The 21121-nt window shown below is 41.8% G+C and overlaps 1 protein-coding gene across 2 annotated transcripts in view; it reads left to right on the top strand.

Moving 5' to 3' along the window:
- The window catches only part of cyfip2 (cytoplasmic FMR1 interacting protein 2), a 53152-nt gene that overhangs the window by 26752 nt on the left and 5279 nt on the right, over positions 1-21121 (top strand). For both annotated transcript variants that reach the window (XM_083785292.1, XM_083785291.1), the window contains exons 13-28: positions 372-511; positions 658-805; positions 2921-3074; positions 6458-6614; positions 7040-7136; positions 7246-7322; positions 7442-7550; positions 8711-8830; positions 9303-9502; positions 10884-10971; positions 11681-11824; positions 14384-14474; positions 14748-14878; positions 17052-17124; positions 18476-18570; positions 20222-20460. In XM_083785292.1, the coding sequence (XP_083641418.1) occupies positions 372-511; positions 658-805; positions 2921-3074; positions 6458-6614; positions 7040-7136; positions 7246-7322; positions 7442-7550; positions 8711-8830; positions 9303-9502; positions 10884-10971; positions 11681-11824; positions 14384-14474; positions 14748-14878; positions 17052-17124; positions 18476-18570; positions 20222-20460 (2063 nt within the window). The remainder of the gene's footprint in view (positions 1-371; positions 512-657; positions 806-2920; positions 3075-6457; positions 6615-7039; positions 7137-7245; positions 7323-7441; positions 7551-8710; positions 8831-9302; positions 9503-10883; positions 10972-11680; positions 11825-14383; positions 14475-14747; positions 14879-17051; positions 17125-18475; positions 18571-20221; positions 20461-21121) is intronic.

Raw genomic sequence — 21121 nt, 5'->3', positions numbered from 1 at the left:
TCACAATCTCCCATGTGGGAAAACTTAAAAAAAAAAAAAATATATATATATATAAAATAAATAAATCGACTGGCGGCCCGTGGGCCGCTAGTTGAATACCCCTGGCTTATACGCATACGTTTTATATTGTATAGATATTCCACTGTTCGATGGATGTTATATTCTTAGCTTACGTATGATTCTTGATGACTATTTATGGTAGTAATACATCTATATTTGATGTATTACCATGTGTTGTTCTTGCTTACTGTAAATCGCTCTGGATTAAGAGCGTCTGCTAAATGCCTAAATTGTAAATTGGGATTTGTTGTTATGCTCATAGCATAATGGACGTGGTGATTGATGGTTCTGATGGGTTCTTTGTGCTATAGGTTCTGATGGGACGCATGGAGTCTGTCTTCAACCAGGCTATCAGAAACACCATCTATGCAGCACTGCAGGACTTTGCCCAGATGACGCTTAGAGAGCCTCTTCGTCAGGCTGTTCGCAAGAAGAAGAATGTCCTCATCAGGTACTTAATGGAGGAAGGGAACCCTGATCCTAAATTAGATTAAACTCCCAGAACATATAATGGATCTGTGGTTTGGCATTACTAAGCGGTGGTAAATTGTCGCTATACGGCAGGTTCTCACTCGTGTTTCTCTCCTGCATTGTCAGTGTTCTCCAGGCCATTCGTAAGACAATTTGTGACTGGGAGGGTGCGAGGGAACCGCCCAACGACCCATGTCTGAGGGGGGAGAAGGACCCCAAGGGAGGCTTTGATATCAAGGTGCCCCGCAGGGCTGTAGGCCCCTCCAGCACACAGGTGAGGAGATGGAAGGAGACTAAAAACAACCAAAAACATTTGCACTTGCATATCTCTGCTGTCGGAAAGGAACAAGCAGCTGCAGGACAATCTGCAGCTGCTTTTGGAGGTGATCACATCAGAAATGAATAATTTGAAACGGTGGTTTGACAAAAACAAACTGTCATTAAATTTGAGTAAAACAAAGATCATGTTCTTTGGAAACAAGCAACTGTGACAATAGATAATGTAAATATAGAAAGAGTTTATAAAATCAAATTTCTTGGAGTGATACTAGACCACAAAATCAGCTGGAAACCCCATATTTCATATGTACGCGCCAAGATGGCAAGAAGTGTCTCTATACTGGGGAAATCAAATCTAATTCTAAATCAAGGGGCTTTGTACATTCTGTATTGTTCACTGGTTTTACATTATCTTAATTATTGTGTGGAGATCTGGGGTAATACCTATAAAAGCAACTTAAATCCATTGGTCATAATTCAAAAGAGAGCAATAAGGATTGTGAAAAATGTCGCATATCAGGAACACACAAACGCTCTTTTTTACAGTTAAAGGCATTGAAATGCATTGATATGGTCAAGTTCAAAACAGCACAAGTCATGTTTAAAGCAACCAGTGAACATACAGAATATGTTTTTTGACAGAGAGGGGGGTTATAATTTAAGAGGGGAGCTAAATTTGAAGAAACTTTTTGTCCACACTACCATGAAAAGTCAATGTATAACAATCTGTGGGGTCAATTTGTGGAATGGTCTGGCTGTAGAACTCAAACAAAGCACCAACATTGTACAATTTAAGAGGATGTATAAAAATGACATACTTAACTATTACAGAGTGGAGGATGAGGCACATTGATTGTCTCGGGCTATACTTGCTTACTTAATTATTGTTCTTACATATGCATGTGCATATGTACGTGTGTATGTATGTATGGATGGATGCAGTAACACTTGGATTATATGTTTATTGCAATTACTTATTGGTGAATATTTAAGATGGGGGTAGGAGTAAATAAGTTTTTCCTTATTTCTACTCCTTTTTGAACTTCAGGTGCAAGACCAATGATCACATTGTTGTCATTATAATTTTCTTATTTCATTCAAAAAAAGAAATATACATGCATTGTGGTTATATATATATATTGTTTTTTTTATTATTATCTTATCTGAAGGTTTCAAAATAAAGATAATCAAATCAAATCGAAACCACAAAAATGTTTTCAGATTTTTTTTAACATAAAATTAGGAAAAGCTTATACTTTGAAAACAAAGCAATACTGCCTCATCAAAGTCGGTGTTGTGACTTCATGTTATTGTCAATTACTTGCATGAGAGGGGGAGAGGTGGTGGAGAGGTGACAGTTTGAGGATCCAATGGAGTTTTTGTCCGGATCACTTTTTATTACATTCCATTGGTTCAATATTGGTTTTAACCAACACAGACATAAAGGGTGTTCAATAGCACTGATTTATGCAAAAAACATATAAAACCTCAAAATGGAGTTAGGTATGCTCCCGACAGCAACGATATGCAGATGTAAATGTCAGATGCGTCAAATCAGAGGGAATATATCTGCCCTTCTCATTTCAATTCCATGTATTTTAATGCCATGATTGTTTAGATGTTGCCAAATATGCCGGTAAGCAATTCAATTCAATTCAAAGGAGCTTTATTGGCATGGGGAAATGTTTACATTGCCAAAGCAAAAGTGGAACAAAACTATGAAGATAAAACAATGTAGCCTATGTACAATTAAATATTGAATATAAATAGGAATAAAATAAAGGTAAATAACAGGTAAATAGCCAATAAAATAAATAACAGAGCTGTGTTACATTCATCCATCACTATCTTGTGAAACTATAAAGAGCACCTCAGAGATAGTTATTCTTCCTGCACGGTGTTGTATTTGTGTTGTTGTTTTTTTTTGTTATATGTGAAAAAAGGAATAAGAAATGCACACGTGTCAAATGTCAAAGCAAATTCCTATGTGTTGGAAAATAAAGGTATCTGAATCTGAATCTGAAACATCAATATAGGAGACGTTAGCTTTATACTTTATTCTCTCTCTTCCTCTCTCTCTCTCTCTCTCTCTCTCTCTCTCTCTCTCTAGCTGTACATGGTGCGTACCATGCTGGAGTCTCTCATCGCAGATAAGAGCGGTTCTAAGAAGACGCTGCGCAGTTGTCTGGACGGGCCCATAGTTCTAGCCATCGAAGACTTCCACAAGCATTCCTTCTTCTTCACACACTTGCTCAACTTCAGCGGTACAGAGAAGCTCACACTTCTGCCCCATCCAAACTGGATACCAGCATGAGTATACCATTAGTCCAAACTGGATACCAGCATGAGTATACCATTAGTCCAAACTGGATACCAGCATGAGTATACCATTAGTCCCAGACACATTCAACTGGATACCAGCATGAGTATACCATTACTCCCAGACACATTCAACTGGATACCAGCATGATTATACCATTAGTCCCAGACACATTCAACTGGATACCAGCATGAGTATACCATTAGTCCAAACTGGATACCAGCATGAGTATACCATTAGTCCCAGACACATTCAACTGGATACCAGCATGATTATACCATTAGTCCCAGACACGTTCAACTGGATACCAGCATGAGTATACCATTAGTCCAAACTGGATACCAGCATGAGTATACCATTAGTCCCAGACATGTCCAACTGGATACCAGCATGAGTATACCATTAGTCCCAGACACATTCAACTGGATACCAGCATGATTATACCATTAGTCCCAGACACGTTCAACTGGATACCAGCATGAGTATACCATTAGTCCCAGACACGTTCAACTGGATACCAGCATGAGTATACCATTAGTCCCAGACACGTTCAACTGGATACCAGCATGATTATACCATTAGTCCCAGACACGTTCAACTGGATACCAGCATGATTATACCATTAGTCCCAGACACGTTCAACTGGATACCAGCATGAGTATACCATTAGTCCAAACTGGATACCAGCATGAGTATACCATTAGTCCCAGACACGTTCAAAGTGGATACCAGCATGAGTATACCATTAGTCCCAGACACGTTCAACTGGATACCAGCATGATTATACCATTAGTCCCAGACATGTCCAACTGGATACCAGCATGATTATACCATTAGTCCCAGACATGTCCAACTGGATACCAGCATGAGTATACCATTAGTCCCAGACACATTCAACTGGATACCAGCATGAGTATACCATTAGTCCCAGACACGTTCAAAGTGGATACCAGCATGAGTATACCATTAGTCCCAGACACGTTCAACTGGATACCAGCATGAGTATACCATTAGTCCCAGACACGTTCAACTGGATACCAGCATGAGTATACCATTAGTCCCAGACACGTTCAACTGGATACCAGCATGAGTATACCATTAGTCCCAGACACGTTCAACTGGATACCAGCATGAGTATACCATTAGTCCCAGACACGTTCAACTGGATACCAGCATGAGTATACCATTAGTCCCAGACACGTTCAAAGTGGATACCAGCATGAGTATACCATTAGTCCCAGACACGTTCAACTGGATACCAGCATGAGTATACCATTAGTCCCAGACACGTTCAACTGGATACCAGCATGAGTATACCATTAGTCCCAGACACGTTCAAAGTGGATACCAGCATGAGTATACCATTAGTCCCAGACACGTTCAACTGGATACCAGCATGAGTATACCATTAGTCCCAGACACGTTCAACTGGATACCAGCATGAGTATACCATTAGTCCCAGACACGTTCAAAGTGGATACCAGCATGAGTATATCATTAGTCCCAGACACGTTCAACTGGATACCAGCATGATTATACCATTAGTCCCAGACACATTCAAATTATTGTATGACACCTTTAAAAAAAAAAACATTGAAACCTTCATTGACCATGGTCCCGGGTGGACCCCCACTGAAGAATAACTAAATCGTTCTGCCCTATCTTCCCCCCCCCCCTGCTCCACTGTAACAATGGACATTAGTGCTGGTATCCAAAGTTATTTGTATTGCCTCATTTATTGCCCTTTTTGCTGTGCTGACACTGAACTATTCTGAGAAATCACTGCAATATTAGTGTAGTCATTAAACCATCTGAGATTATAGACTCCACCTCAACTACGAACTCACCTCCCCCTTGTATCCCTCTCATTTATCTTACTTTGTTCACAAGTCATTTTTTGTCTGCTTAACACGTTGGATGCTTTGGATGTCTTATCAAATACAAACGTGGGGTGCCTCGGACGTGTGGAGGCGTCTTAAGGTCTTTTTTTTATCCATATAAAACGTGATCACTAAAATCTAATTTTTGGAAACGGCCGTCGCTAGGCAGCGCGCCTTGCTCATTCCAGTGCGTGCACAGTTCGCACACCCATTAATTTCCTTGTTTACAGCCCCAACGACCCCACCTATTTTCTCGGAATCTACGCTGCCTCTACGCAGATTGATCACAATGTGGATGTTCCGTTCTCATTTCTGACTTGATTATGCATGTCGCTTACACCATAGATATATATGAGAAAGCTAGATGGCTCACCCGCGCTCTGGCCAATGGAGAGCGACGTTGCTACGTGGCGGCCATCTTACCTCGGGGCAGCATAACATTGTGTCTATGGGGCATGTACTTTTAAATAACCATAACTTGCTCAATTTTCAACCGATTTTCAAACGGTTTGGTTTGTTATAAACGTCAGAGACGTCCGCATACTTATATGCTTTTATACGACGTTCATATAAAAAAAACAAAATTAAGCAGATACGCCTCCTGAATCATAGCCACGTTGACAACGTTTGTAATAGACCAACCCGTTTGTAAATCCGTCAAGATTTGAGAGAGTTTTTGTTTGAGCTGCCATTGGACATACTGTACTGTTGTCCCGAAGCAAGATGGCCGCCGCGTGAACTACGTCAGAAACTCCGCCTTGAGCCATCTAGCCTTTATATATGTCTATAGCTTATACTATTAACGCTTCTAAAGAGAGATCAGACGCGCAATGTAGAAATCAGAGAGATCGGATGTAGAAATGGAAGATTTTGAATTACGTTTTTTTTGGGTTACAGGGAAGGCGGTCGTTTTCAGAATAAAATCTGCCTTTATTCTGAAAGATTCCCTGGCACCAAACTAGTTAAGAATGTTAGATAGCGTGTTGTTTATACAGATGCGAGATTCATCTGTTATTCTAGTTTCTTGGATACACTACATTTCCTTGAGCTTTACTTATGTGACCATTTACCATTTGGTCATTTTGTTACTAACATTCTGGATAAGTGTCCGCTAAATGCCTAAATTGTAAATTCTCGTGACTAATATCCTTTTTTTTGTGTGTTAATATTTAGCTATTTCTTAAGTTCCGTTTTAATATCGATCTTTTTCTTAACACATTCTGGGCGGGAACCCCTTTTGGTGGTGTAAGCATTATGTTACACTTTAGCTATTGAAAAATAGCAGATCTACAAGCTCATAGTGCGTCACTTGGTGCAGCGCTATGAGCTTGTAGACCTGCTATGTTTGAAGAAATGTTGCGTTGCTTCATTTCTATGAACCTAGTGCACAAGTATTAACCAAGGCATATACAGTTTACTGACGGTGATACCATGTGATTCTGTCCAGAGGCCCTCCAGCACTGCTGCGATCTGTCCCAGCTCTGGTTCAGAGAGTTCTTCCTGGAGCTGACCATGGGTCGCAGGATCCAGTTCCCCATTGAGATGTCCATGCCCTGGATCCTCACAGACCACATCCTGGAGACCAAGGAGCCCTCCATGATGGAGTAAGCCTAAATGTTTCTAATGCAATATGATCACGTCCTTTCAGTATAGCCAAACAAATAAAAAGAAGAATACTGATTTGAAATACATAAATCTGTTATCTAGGCCCTCCAGAAAAAAACACTGGCAAAAATCCATGATTATGCGGGCTCATATCCTTGATCATGCGAGCTAAATTAATTAATTTGTCAATGGGATATGCAAGGTTTTATGCGGAAAGTTGCGAAATGTGTGGAATATGTGAATATATGTAGGGTTTTTTGTGATCTTATGAGGTGAAATATGCACAAATTTGTGAAATATTCCCTGGAGGGTCTAATTATAGTATCAGTATTGATACTGATACTGCTTTCATCATTAATAGTTAAATTATTGAGTGCAGTGCATGTTCTATCGAGGCTGTATGAAATATGTTCCTTCTCCCCAGATATGTCCTGTATCCCCTCGACCTCTACAACGACAGCGGATACTACGCTCTCACCAAGTTCAAGAAGCAGTTCCTTTATGATGAAATCGAGGCTGAGGTAACATGATGTTGCTCTCTAAAAGTAATAGTCTCGTAGACTCATCGCCAGTCCATTGAAATGAAATATTGGCAAAACACCAGCATGAAAACCTGCCTCTTGTTTCCAGGTCAACCTTTGCTTTGATCAGTTTGTCTACAAGTTAGCCGATCAGATATTTGCCTACTACAAAGCAATGGCCGGAAGGTAAGAGTAGTGTATATACTCTTTACACATTTGTCCTTGATGGTGCACAAAATATCCTGAACATTACTGAAGTAAATTAGTCAGAACCCAATCTCACATGTGTTCTGTGTTCCATATAGTGTCCTTCTAGACAAGCGATTCAGAGCAGAGTGTAAAAACTATGGCGTGATCATTCCGTACCCTCCATCGAACCGCTACGAGACCCTGCTCAAACAGAGACACGTACAGGTACTGAACTTGAACAAAAATAATTGTGCCTAAACAAGTATTGAACAAGACACTGAACCCTTAACCCGTTCTGACCTGAGATCAGATTCACACAAGGTTTCCACTGGACACACACTGGTCTGATGAACCCATTCTGACCTGAGACCAGATTCTAAAAATGTCAGTCGTTCTTCGTCGATTTTTCAAAAATAGCTAAAGCATAACATGATGCCAACACCAAAATGGGTGCCCGGTCAGAATGGGTTAACTGCTCCTGATGAGCAGAATGGTGCCTCTGCCTTCGGTGTGAATTAGTGAATGTACTTACTTCGGTATATTTCTTGATAATAAACATATGGGGGAAAAAATGCAGTACAGTACATACATACATTGTCACACCATTATAATAAGACAAAAAAAGCCAACGGCTTATTTCCAGTGCTGTCATTATGTGCAAGCAAATTATGTTGTGTTGCATGATGGCATGTGTATGTGTGTGTGTGTGTATTTGCACTTATGTCCACGCAGCCAATGGTGCAAAAGGTGTCCTTGTCGTGCATGTCAACCCAAGCAAGAAAATGTCCTTGTGGGCAAAGTATGGTTGTGCCTTCCACACTAGGGGTTAAGGGTTAGATACCTGAGGATGAGGAATACCGGTGGAAGGGGACAGTACAAAACAATACAATGCAATTAAAACAATATAAACACCCAACAACTATGTAAATATCACCGTAAAATAAAACTCCAGGCTTGACAAGGACACCTTGTATTTCACATATAGCCCATTGGATAATGGCACTGTATAAATGAAGGCCATTTACCCACTTAACAAGTAAACTTCCGCCTTCCCTTTAACCCATTTCTACCTGGGAACGATTCTGCAAATGTCTTCTAAATCCTGACTGTTTTCTTGAAAAAGCGATGTTTTTCTATGTCAGTCGTTCTCAAACACTTTCATGTCACTTTTCGCGATTGAGCTTGTAGATCTGCTATTTTTCAATAGCTAAAGCATAGCATAATGATAGCACCAAAAGGGGTTTCCGCCCAAAATGGGTTAACACAAAAAAACGTAATTCGAAATCTTCCATTTCTACATCTGATCTCTCTGATTTTTCTACATGAAGTGAAAAGGTGTCATTTCGTGAAGACTTTTCCTCAACTTTGTGTGGTATCTCTTCCAGCTGCTAGGTCGTTCGATTGACTTGAATCGCCTGATCACGCAGAGGATCTCAGCGGCCATGTACAAGTCTATGGACCAGGCGATCAGCCGCTTCGAGAGCGAGGATCTCACGTCCATAGTGGTGAGAGAGCGCACGCCAACAACACATATAAAGCCCTTAAACGGCCGTTTCAAACGTTCCACTTGTTTTCAAGCTTCCACTCTCACTCCCTCAAACGAGAGATAGCACTACCTTAATGGGTTAAATGTTTCATGACATAAAATTTAATTTATTTTTCTTTTAGGTTTTATGACCTCAATTTCACACACACACAACCTGAACTTTGAACATTCAGTGGATTTTCTGTGTGCAAAATCCCTCAACAGTGACATCTGCTGGCAAGTTCCTATGTCACATATGGGATTTGTGGACTCTTACCTCACAGTCCACAGGCAAATCAGAGGACTTTTTTGAGCCAGAAAACCCCAGACCACTGAAAATCGACAGAATGTTAAAAGTTCAGGTTTTTTGGGTGCAACTGAGCCCTTTATTAATTCAATCGGTCTATTCAAATGATGTTTATTATTCTCCAACTCTCTCCTTTGGGGGACAGGAGCTGGAGTGGCTGATGGAGATCAACAGACTGACCCACCGGCTGCTGTGCAAGCACCTGACGTTGGACAGCTTCGACGCCATGTTCCGCGAGGCCAACCACAACGTCTCGGCTCCCTACGGACGCATCACGCTCCACGTGTTCTGGGAGCTCAACTTTGACTTCCTGCCCAACTACTGCTACAATGGCTCCACCAACCGGTGAGGCACAGTGTGTGTGTGTGTACAGTGTTGATTTTGTTCGGCTAAAAAAAAACGCCGTTTCAGGTGACTAATATATGACTAAAAGTTTTATTCCAAAGACTAAACTAAAATCAAAATGTGCTGCCAAAATCAACACTGCAGTGTGTACAGTATGCGCCAACTGCCGATAACAGCCGTGGGTGGCAGTGTTTCTGCATTAGTCCCACACCGTACCCCAAACCCTAACCTCACAGGTAAGCCACAGGTGATTTTTAACCGGCAACGCATGTCAGGAGCCACGGGTGAGTTTTAACCAGCCACGCTGACACCCTACCCCAAACCCTAACCTCACAGGAAAGCCACGGGTGAGTTTTAACCAGCCACGCATGTGTATTACCTGCAACACATGTCGGGAGCCACGGTACACTGCCGCAGCTGTTATCGGCAGTTGCCGCGTCTGGACCACCGGCAGCCTTCTGCACAAGCCAGCTCAATTATTCATATCCAAACTTAAGACATTATTACCAGTACGACGCCTGAGGGTGAGAAACGACCTCGAGGGCGAGGTTGCGTGCACGCATCCGCCTGGGTGACGGCAGACTGCTGGGCGAGCCCTGGCACTTTGGCATGGGGGGTCAGATCAACATTATGGAATGAATTCTGTACTGGCCATATATGGAGTGTGTCGAGTCTACAGGGTTTGTTGAGGTCAGATCAACATATGGAATGTCAGAACAGGTTCAGCTCCATATATGGAGATCTAAGGGTGGCAGTGGGGGCAGTGTCTTGAGTGTACAGGGTTTGATGAGTGCCCAGGTATGGGCCGGGCCTTAATTTTCGGGCCAGTTGAGAACTCGCCGGCTGCCGGGCACTAATAACTTTGGGGGAGGCCCGTCTAGAGTTTGAATGGACATGGTATCAGTCAAAAGGGAGAAGAGGAAGGATGGACGGGGAGGATCAACATATGGAATCAGTCAGAGCAGAAAGGGTTACACTAATTCTAATGTATTAACGCCCAAGAAAATCCAACTAGCGATTTGAACCGAGCCTTTACGTCCCGTCTTTTGTCAGTCGCTTCCATGTTTATCGAGGAAGTCGTGCGTGTGCATGTCGAAGTCAGTTGGACATTTTCGACCAGGGGAGGCGCCGGGGAGGCGCTAAAGCTTTTCAACTTCCTTGATAAACATGGAAGCTGACTGACAAAAGACGGGTGGGAGGGGCCAAGGGTGTGACCTCATCTCGGAGCTACAGAATGAGCGGAGGGAGAGGGCACACATGGGGCTAACTCCAACCTTGCACTTTTTCCATGTCCACACAAGATAATGGCGACATGAACTGCACATTGTTTTCAATGATTTGCGTCGTTTCTCTATTAACATGTCTCTTTCTGCCTTGTCAGCTTTGTACGTACCGCTATCCCCTTCACCCAGGAGCCTCAAAGAGACAAGCCAGCCAACGTGCAGCCTTACTACCTGTATGGGTCCAAGGTACGCTAGCATGTTGTCCTTGATGGTTTTATTCAGTACTTGATGCCCCGATTCTTAAAGGACCTATAACATAAAATTCTACTTTTTCAATTTATTTTGTGTTTTTGGGGCTCCCATATGTGTTTTCTCTCCCCACAAATAACCAATTTTGAACGATCAGGCTTTCATATCATATTGGTGCTTTAATGGAAATTGCTCTCAGGAACAGCTCAACTGATTTTGGTCTCATCGTGATGTCATCAATGTCACCCTACTTTGTATATTTCCTCCTTCTTCAGTCTTCAGTTTCAAATTTGCATTTCCACTTTGTTTACAATGTCCACCATTGTTGATTTTCCAAGCTGGCATGGAATGGAAACAAATCTGGTTTTTTCTAGCATCAGTATTATAATGACTCAAATATTAAATATTCTGCATATCAGCACCCCCACCACCTCAGGACATTGTGGTACTGCAGCTAAAACTGCTTTCAAAGTCCAGAAAGAAATGACAAGGCCTGGTTATATCAGAGTGGTGATTGAGATTCAAACCATTAGAAATAACTTTGATGGACATAAACAATATGATATTAAATATTAAAAGCCGTTTTAAAATGCATGTTATTTGCGCTTTAATGTCCAACAACAGGCCATGCAAAACCACTGGAGGTCAGTGCAACATAGAAGTGTTCCGGTGAGTAACGGTTGTCTTGTTTCGCTCTGTTCCGCAGCCTCTGAACATTGCCTACTCCCACATATACAGTTCCTACAGGAACTTTGTTGGCCCGCCTCACTTCAAGACCATCTGCCGTCTCCTTGGTTACCAGGGCATCGCCGTGGTCATGGAGGAGTTGCTGAAGATTGTCAAGAGTCTGGTATTTGTCTTCCTGTTTATTTTTTATTTTTTCTTAGGCATTTTATTTGTGTGTGTGTGTGTGTGTGTGTGTGTGTGTGTGTGTGTGTGTGTGTGTGTGTGTGTGTGCGTGCGTGCGTGCGTGCGTGCGTGCGTGCGTGCGTGCGTGCGTGCGTGCGTGCGTGCGTGCGCGCGTGCGCGCGTGCGCGCGTGCGTGCTAGGTAAATACAGAATAGTTATAATATATATTTAAAATAAGGAAAACATAGCTCACTATATTATCCACAAATGGCTCAACTGTTGAATAAAGGATAATTATGATGTTACACTATTCAATGACATGGAACTTTTTCTAAGTCAGTTAAAGATATATGTAATTGGCCACCGACCCCCATCTGAAAATGTTGTTCCCCCCATGAAGCAAAGATTGAGTTAAAAACGATCACTCTGACAGAATATATATTCAAAGATTTGCACCACATTTTCACGATAAAAAAAAAATAGCAGACCTACAAGCTCGTAGCGTGGCACTACGGTGCCTCGTTATGAGCTTGTAGATCTGCTATTTTTCAATGGCTAAAGTATAACATACTTCTTAAAACACCAATATACTGTACAGTACTATGCTGCATGAATAAACATACAATTTGATAGCATACTGTAGAATAGATCACCCAGGTTTTATGGTTTTTCAATCCCCACACGTGTGCGTGCGTGTATGTATAAGTGTTGCAACACTTAAAATGTAGAATATGAAATTTTAACGGTAATATCGTATAACGTATCGATATCGCAATATTTGGCATAAATACAGAGATATGAAATACAGAAGTTTACGGAATGTATTGTAGTCGATAGGGCTCGCGTGAGTACATAACCACGTGACCGGGCTGTTTTCTGCCCCCTCAATGTCGCAACTCTGTCTATACTCTATGGCTTGTAATCCAAACGTACACATGTGTGGGTATAGGGATAGGGTGGCCTGGCTGGGTGTATGACTTGACTACCGCGGCCTGAATGATTCAGCCCTGCAGCCCTGCTGTGAGATATGATCTGGACAACAGATGTCAATATGAAGTTGAGGATAACATTGACCACTTCTGTGTCTTAGTCATACTTCTCTCTCCTTTTGTAATCTTTTTTGTCATCAGACGGACAGCTTGGTCATATACTTCTCTCTTTGTTGACGTTTTGTTAACTCATCCTCCTGCCGTTAGCCCAGTGGTGGAAAGTAACTAAGTACATTTACTCAAATACTGTACTTAAGTACAATGTTTTAGAGTTATTTGTACTTTACTTGACTGTATTCCAATTTCCAATACATTTACATCTACTCGACTACATCTCAGAGCCAACATTTGTACTTTTACTCCACTACAATTATTTGAAAACTTTAGTTACTAGTTACTTTGGAGATTTACATTTTGATTAGAAAAACATACATTACTGTAACCACTTCAACTCTATATACATTTCGACCATTTGAAAATAGCTGATCTACAAGCTCACGATGCGTCGCGATGCATTGTGTGCGACCTCTCTTTTCTGTATGATATGAATATAAACTAGTAGTCAATAGGCCCCTCCCGCTAATTTTGCCAGCCAATTACAATGTCACGTCACCCCTGTGATCATGCATAACTACTTCGGATGAGATTTATCTCCCAAAAATCATGTTTTTGTGACAAACGGTTACATTTCTCGCATTTGCGGCGCCCCCTATGGATGAAAATGGAATTGCTTTTGTAACTTGGTTGATTGAACCACCCGAGACATGCGATTCAAATTTGGAATGGATCGGACATTCCGTTCGTGATTTATGGCATTTTTTGTAAAATAGGCCCCTCCTACTATCTTCGGACGACAATTACGGCCGAACGATACGCACTACCAAAATTCTGCAGTTGGTGTTTTAATCGGATAGGTCCGGAGATCATGTGTGCCGATTTTGTGAGATTTGGACAAAATCTGTAGGAGGAGGAGCCAAAAGTGTGTTTTGGAGAAAATTCAAATTTGCAGGAATTTCTTTCCTGACGAAAATGGGCGTGGCCTATATGTGGAAATGCATCATGACCCAAGGAATCCATGGAAAAAGAAAATTTGATTTTACGACTTACGGTTCAAGAGTTATAGGGAAAAACGTAAAGTGGGCTGTTATAGCGCCATCATGAGGCCGACTGATGTAATTCCTTTTCAATTAATTTTCATAATTATTATGAACCTCCCTCCCAAGTCTTGTAAATATGGCGCTTACGGTCTCCAATGGAAAAAAAATACTTACATTTAGTCTTCGATTTCCCCATTATAAGTCTATGGAGAACGAATTAATTAATATCAATTAAACTATACAACGGATCTCTTAGCAAAATACAAGCACACGATTCCCAATGAAGCCGGTCAATTTGACATATGGCTCGAGTGTGTGCGGCAAAAACTCTGGGAGGAGTAGTGCGCAAAGTATCGCTCATTTACAATAACAATAGTCTGGTTGCAACCACACTAACTAAATCAAAATGTGTCTGTCAAAATCAACACAACTTGCTTCTTGGCCCTCTATATTCTGTCTGTCTGTGTGTCCCAGTTACAGGGGACCATCCTGCAGTATGTGAAGACGCTGATAGAAGTAATGCCCAAAATCTGCCGCCTGCCGCGCCACGAGTACGGCTCCCCAGGTGAGGCCCCAAAGTCCCCAACTGTCAAAGAGCAGGAGAATCATTCCTCGGCAATGATTCTTCCAAAAAGAAAAAAAACATATTTCTGAAGGAGTTTTAGGTCGAATTGTCTATTTGGTGGATTCGTATATTATTGTTCCTGCTGCTGAAACTTACCTGTAGCCATCCCCGAATGGATGAATACACTTTTATCGTTTCTCTCTCCTCTTACGTTAAAATGGTGTCCAGGATTGTAACACACGTGACTCATCTCTCTCTCTCTCGACATACCAGGCATCCTGGAGTTCTTCCACCACCAGCTCAAGGATATCATTGAGTATGCCGAACTGAAGACGGACGTCTTCCAGAGCCTGAGGGAGGTTGGAAACGCCATCCTCTTTTGCCTGCTCATCGAACAAGCTTTGGTGAGACACTTGAACCTCTTGACCGCGTTCTAAAAAAAACAGATTTAATTGCAAAATAGTCGCTGTCCTAACTGACACCAGGGTCTATATTTCTCAATGGATATTTCTCAGTAGCTAGACTTATATGTACTAGTTCTGTTGTACTAGACCTATATGTACTAGGCATACCTGGGGTGCACACTTAACACTTGGGAGGACTGCAAGTCTGCAACTGGAACTACAGATCCCATAGCCCGTGGAACAACAGCTGATACGTTTCAGCCTGTTTAGAACATTTTACTGTTGAGCCAGCGCTCTCTCTCTCTCTCTCTCTCTCTCTCTCTCTCTCTCTCTCTCTCTCTCTCTCTCTCTCTCTGTCCTCCTTTTGTTTTCTACTCTACCACACAGATTGGTTAAAATAATATAAGTCCCCGATTGTAGCTTTAAAAATAAGTTATCTTTATATTATTGCTGTTGTTCTTTCAATGCATGCTCAACAGGGACTGCTAATGTGGAGCTTTTTGCAAATGCTGTACAGTGCAATGATCATGAATTGTGTTGGTGAGAGGGTAACTGGGTGATTGAATGTTTCTTTCTGATTCAGACACAACAGGATGTTATGAGATTATGAATATTGGATACAGATCTCTAGCCTTCCTTTGTGTGTGTTTGCATCTTCTTAATCTGTTTTCTGAAATGCAACTGTATTTTTCATTACACGCTGGCAACTACCACAGGTGGTAAGGATTTAGTATTTGTCACTGATAATGACACGAGAGACTAGGCTTCTCTCTCTCTCTGTGTCTCCCTCTCTGTCGCACCACTATGTCCTTTTTCACCGTCTTTCTGTAGCACAGAGTTTCACCTCCAAACAGCCATGGAGGCAACTGGCCTACATTGTTAGCTTATTAATATTCACAAAGACTTGCTAAAATTGTTACATTACATGATTTCAGTAAATGTTTTGTAAAATAAATCACTCAGACACACACACACACACACACACACACACACACACACACACACACACACACACACACACACACACACACACACACACACACACACACACACACACACACACACACACACGCACACACACACACACAAATACTAAATATAGAAGAAGAAAATTTTGACACAAAAAAGTGGGTATTGATGCTGAATGCTTCCATGGCAGAGGTGATGGTACATCTCTGTTTCACTCTAGTGCCTCTGCCTGCATACTGCATGCCAGCACCTGTAATGCCTTTCTAACGCAACACTAGACAACTGTTAACTTTTGCTTCATTTCTCTTTGACTGACATGCTCTGTGAATGGTAGCATTTTTTTGTAGTGAATTGTAACGGTTTCATCCATAGACGTGTGAGTGTGTGGTGCAGTGTGTCATTTATCCTTGCATGCCACCTTCTTTTTTTTTCTTTTTTTTTTTTCTTAGGGTAAAGTGTGGTGTTTAATTTGGTCTAAACCATTAACACAAATGCAACCGCCAACCTAAGAAGAATGACCAGTTACATGAACATCAGCTTTCCTTTACGACACTGCTACTATGAGCTTAATTCTGAAATATGTTCATGGTGCATTTATATATAGCGCTTTTTCCCCAAAGCGCTTTACATAGATTATGCATTACATTCTCCCATTCACACAGTCATCCGGCCGCTTTACTGGCCACTCTACCCCATGCTCTTTACAGAGAGGACAAAACTAGACGCTTAAGTGTTCCCACTAGTGTATACTGTCTGAGAGGCTGTTGTTTTAGAGCAGTGGTTTTCAACCCTTTTCATGTCAAGGCCCATTATTTATTCAGCATTTGAGCCACGGACCACCATTCGATGACATTTAGCCTCTCAGATCCGGCCGAAACCTTGAATATTTTGTTATCGTTGGATAAGATTTTGGATAAGATGTCCATGCTGTATTGATGTGGTACCATTTAGGAGAGATAACAGGCAAACGTCAAATCAATATAATAATTCCTCTAACTCTTGAGAGCGTAAGATGAAACCAAATGGACCCGTTAAAGGGTCCATTTGGTTTCATTTCACGCTCTCAAGAGTTAAAAGATCTATAAGGGTCCATTTGGTTACCAACTCTCCGTCATTTAGCTGGGGACCACCTGGAACGCTCTCAAGGTTGAAAACCTCTGTTTTAGAGAACCTGTCTCTCTTTGTTTGTTTGCTTGAACCTCAGTCCCAGGAGGAAGTGTGTGACCTGCTTCACGCGGCGCCCTTCCAGAACATTCTTCCCAGAGTCTACATCAAAGGTACGTACGTTCAGGACAGTCAGGCCCATTCGCTTCTCTCACACAAGACTGAAGACAGATTCAACCGTGCGTAAGTGCGTGCGTGCGAGCGTGTGCGTGCGTGCGTGCGTGCGTGCGTGTGTGCGAGCGTGCGTGTGTGTGTGTTTAAAAGTAGTGTGAGTGATATTTTAAAACAAAAAGGTTTTTGTTAGAAGGTTAAATCAATATATTCTGATAGTAATCATTGCTATTTGCTATAGAGTGTTTGTTCAGTCACAGGGGTCTCCCTGTCTCTAATAAACTGAAAATACATTTTCAAGCAGGTGACAAACATTTCAGCCAATCAGGAGAGTAGCTACTTACTTAATATTTTAGTGTCCCAGTTCCAATTGTGTCTGCTCATTTCTTTGTGTCCTCACTTACAATTCCACTTTCCACTAGCTATTGAAAAATAGCAGATCTAAAAGCTCATAGCTTGAGCTTGTAGATCTGCTATTTTAGAGAAATCGTGAAAATGTGGCACAAATATATTATATTCTTTCAGAGCGAACATTTTTAACTCAAATCTTTGCTTCTGTGGTGTCCCTGGGACAACATATTTTGAGATGGGGTCGGAGGCCAAATCTTTTGGGGGTCCTTGACATTGATTATTTTTTTCTCTACTTCTAGTTCCAGTTTTCCGACGCAACTGTCCATTGTAGGTGTGCAGAAGGACTTTTAGGATAGGGTCCTTGACATGAAAATGTTTGAGAACGACTGATACAGAAACATGGGTTTTTCGGAAAACTATCATGATTTAGCAGACATTTGTAGAATTGTGCTCAGGTCTAATTATGGCTTAATCTGTATCCTCCTGACTGCGTTCTCTATCCTGATTGGCTAAAATTGGTATCCCAGTTTCAGTTTCCGTTTCTGACAATGCATTTACTGTTTAATAAACGGCTGGAGAGACATCAGAGATTAAAATAGGGTGCATTTTGCATCACAAAATGCATTTTATAGTTAAGGGACGCAATAAAACGACCTCTGCATCCACGGGATGCACTGCTGTACTGTTTTGTATTCTAGTTTATTTTGCTAGCTTTAGTTATAATAATCATTTCTTCTTCTGTTTTCTACATGAATATAACCACATTATAACCATATAAAATGAAATGGGAGTAAAATGTTGTAAAAATGGCAAAATATGACTCCTAACGTCGTTGAAGTGGGACTCATACAATGTCCCTGGGACTCATCTAAAAAAAGCATCCCTGCATCCCAGGACTCATTACATTGAAAACCTATTTACATCACTGAGAAATCAAAATATATCCCAATAATCACAATACAGAGCTTTTTACTTACACTATCTTGAATTGCTGGTGTACAGAGGGAGAGCGCCTTGAAGTGAGGATGAAAAGGCTGGAGGCCAAATATGCTCCTCTACACCTCGTGCCTCTGATCGAGAGGCTGGGAACCCCACAGGTGAGTCTAACACATTGTTGATTTTGACAGCAAATTTAGATTTTAGTTAGTCTCTTGAATAGTTTTCATTTGGTTTTAGTCACACCTTTGCCACCTGGAATGTTTTAGTGTCGTGTCTAGTTTTAGTCGACTAAATATAAGATTTTAGTCGACTAAATCTATACAGTTGATTTGGCCGACTAAAATGCATTTTGGCAGGCCTTGATGCCGTCGTAATGACTGATTTTACACTTGCTGAAAATAGCCGATCTACAAGCTCACAACGCATCGCAGCGTGACACATTGTGAGCTTGTATATCTGCTATTTTCAGCATGCAACCAAGTGTCAAATGACTTAATACACACACACACACACACACACACACACACGCACACACACACGCACGCACACGCACACACACACACACACACACACACACACACACACACACACACACACACACACACATTGTATTGTTGCCTGGTACGGTAATCTGACCCTGGCTAACAAGAACAGGCTCAGCAGCCTCGTCAAAGTGGCCAGTACGATTTCTGGGAGAACCCAAGCCCAGCTCATAGACCTTTACAAGAAGCAAATGTTTAAGAGAGCATCCTCCCTCCTGGAGGTCTCGGATCACCCACTTCGGTCCGAGTTTGAACTGTATTTGAACTAGAATTGAATAGAGGCGAAAGCCACAAACAAAAACATAAAAAAACACTGTATATCCATGGCTGTATATTCAAGCCATGTAAATGGATATTGGTGGCTCCTCGATCATAGCATGATAGATCCCCGATTTTCTGCTGTCTCGGGAATCATATGGAGAATGAGGTCGGAACATTGTGTGTTTGGTGTTTTATATGTCGTGACGTGAAAAGCGGTTCTGGGGGGATGCATGCATGCAGCCATACCCAGTGGCGTGCACAGATAGACACTAGGGGGTGCTAGAGCACCCCCTGCCCTTTTGGCAATTTTGCTCTTAATTAATTTGTAGTGTGTGGACCATGCGGTGACAAAAACGCTTGTACTATATTATTTAGGCCCCCACAATCTAAAGCTATGTCAGTGGTCCTTCGATAAAAATAAAAAAGAATAGCAGACCTACAAGCTCGTAGCGCGCCACTCGGTGGCGCGCTATGAGCTTGTAGATCTGCAATTTTTCAATAGCTAAAGCACCAAAATGGGTTCCCGCCCCAAAATGCGCTGCACAAGGTTCCCTTTTTTCACTTGAGCACCTGCCCCTCTAAATGTCTGTGCACGCCACTGGCCATACAGGCACCTAGCAGAGACGTTTCACACTAACTAGAGTGTGAAAAGACCCAACACCTTCCAGACACGCAGGACACAGAGAGTATTCTCCTGTCTCTGTCTGATACACTGTCTGTCAGTCTTGAATAGGGCAAAATATATAGGCTACATAGCAAATAATACACATAATGTAGGCCTTTGCCTACAGTAGGTAGGCAAAGGTACAGCCTGCCATGAACAATGTTTTGTGTTGAATGTTGATTTAACAAAAACACTATTTAAATTAATCAAAAATGTAATTAGCAAGAAAATAATCAATACTGGAAAGTGGAAACATTATATTCTTCTGATAATTGATCTACGTATAATTGTGTCCTCTCTTCTCTTCCTTCTGGCAAAACCCACGGCCGGCCATCTCCTCAGCAAATCGCCATCGCCCGCGAGGGGGACCTGCTGACCAAAGAGCGCCTGTGTTGCGGCCTCTCCATGTTCGAGGTCATCCTGACGCGCATCCGCAGCTTCCTGCAGGACGCCGTGTGGCGTGGGCCCCCGCCCACCAACGGCGTCATGCACGTGGACGAGTGCATGGAGTTCCACCGCCTGTGGAGCGCCATGCAGTTTGTCTACTGCATCCCTGTCGGCACGCACGAGTTCACGGCAGAGTGAGTGACCATTTATATGCGCTATTACAGGGTTCCCCGATAGGTGGCCCGCGGGCCATTTGCGGCCTACGAGGTACCCCCCTTGTGGCCCCTGGTTTTAGGTCTAATGAAAGACCTGTGAGATTACCATAATGACAGTAATCCTTAATCATATTCAAGGGCTTTTGGCACTCAGAGAGTGTACAAATGGAACCAAATGGACCTGTTATGGTCCATGGTCCATTTGTACTCTCTCAGAGTTGAGTTGACATTGATTTTACGATATAAAATAAAGTTATAATGAATTTGAGGTCCCAGATATAATCACTGCTCCCACTGTACCTTCGACAGGCAGCCTCTGTAGACATTTTTAAAGCACAGCTCAAGACCCACTTCTACACTCTTGCTTTTAATTGATCTTTTAAAATGTTTGTTATTCATGTCCTCACTGTATTGCATTACTGCTATTATTTTTAATGTTTTATGCCTTGCTTTTCTTTTCTTTCTTTCTCCATTGCTCTGTAAAGCACTTTGAGCTGCATTTCATGTCATGAAAGGTGCTATACAAATAGGTTTTATTATTATTATCATTATTATTAGAGCCCTGCCATTATATTTTCAAATGGGGTCTTGCCATGAAAATGAATTAATTTCACCCTCTCAAGAGTTAAAGATCTATAAG

This window comes from Protomyctophum parallelum (genome assembly GCF_964188405.1).
Source record: "Protomyctophum parallelum genome assembly, chromosome: 16".
Taxonomy (NCBI): Eukaryota; Metazoa; Chordata; class Actinopteri; order Myctophiformes; family Myctophidae; genus Protomyctophum; species Protomyctophum parallelum.
The sequence above is the reverse complement of the archived record's forward strand: the minus strand, read 5'-3'. Positions and strand labels throughout refer to the sequence as shown.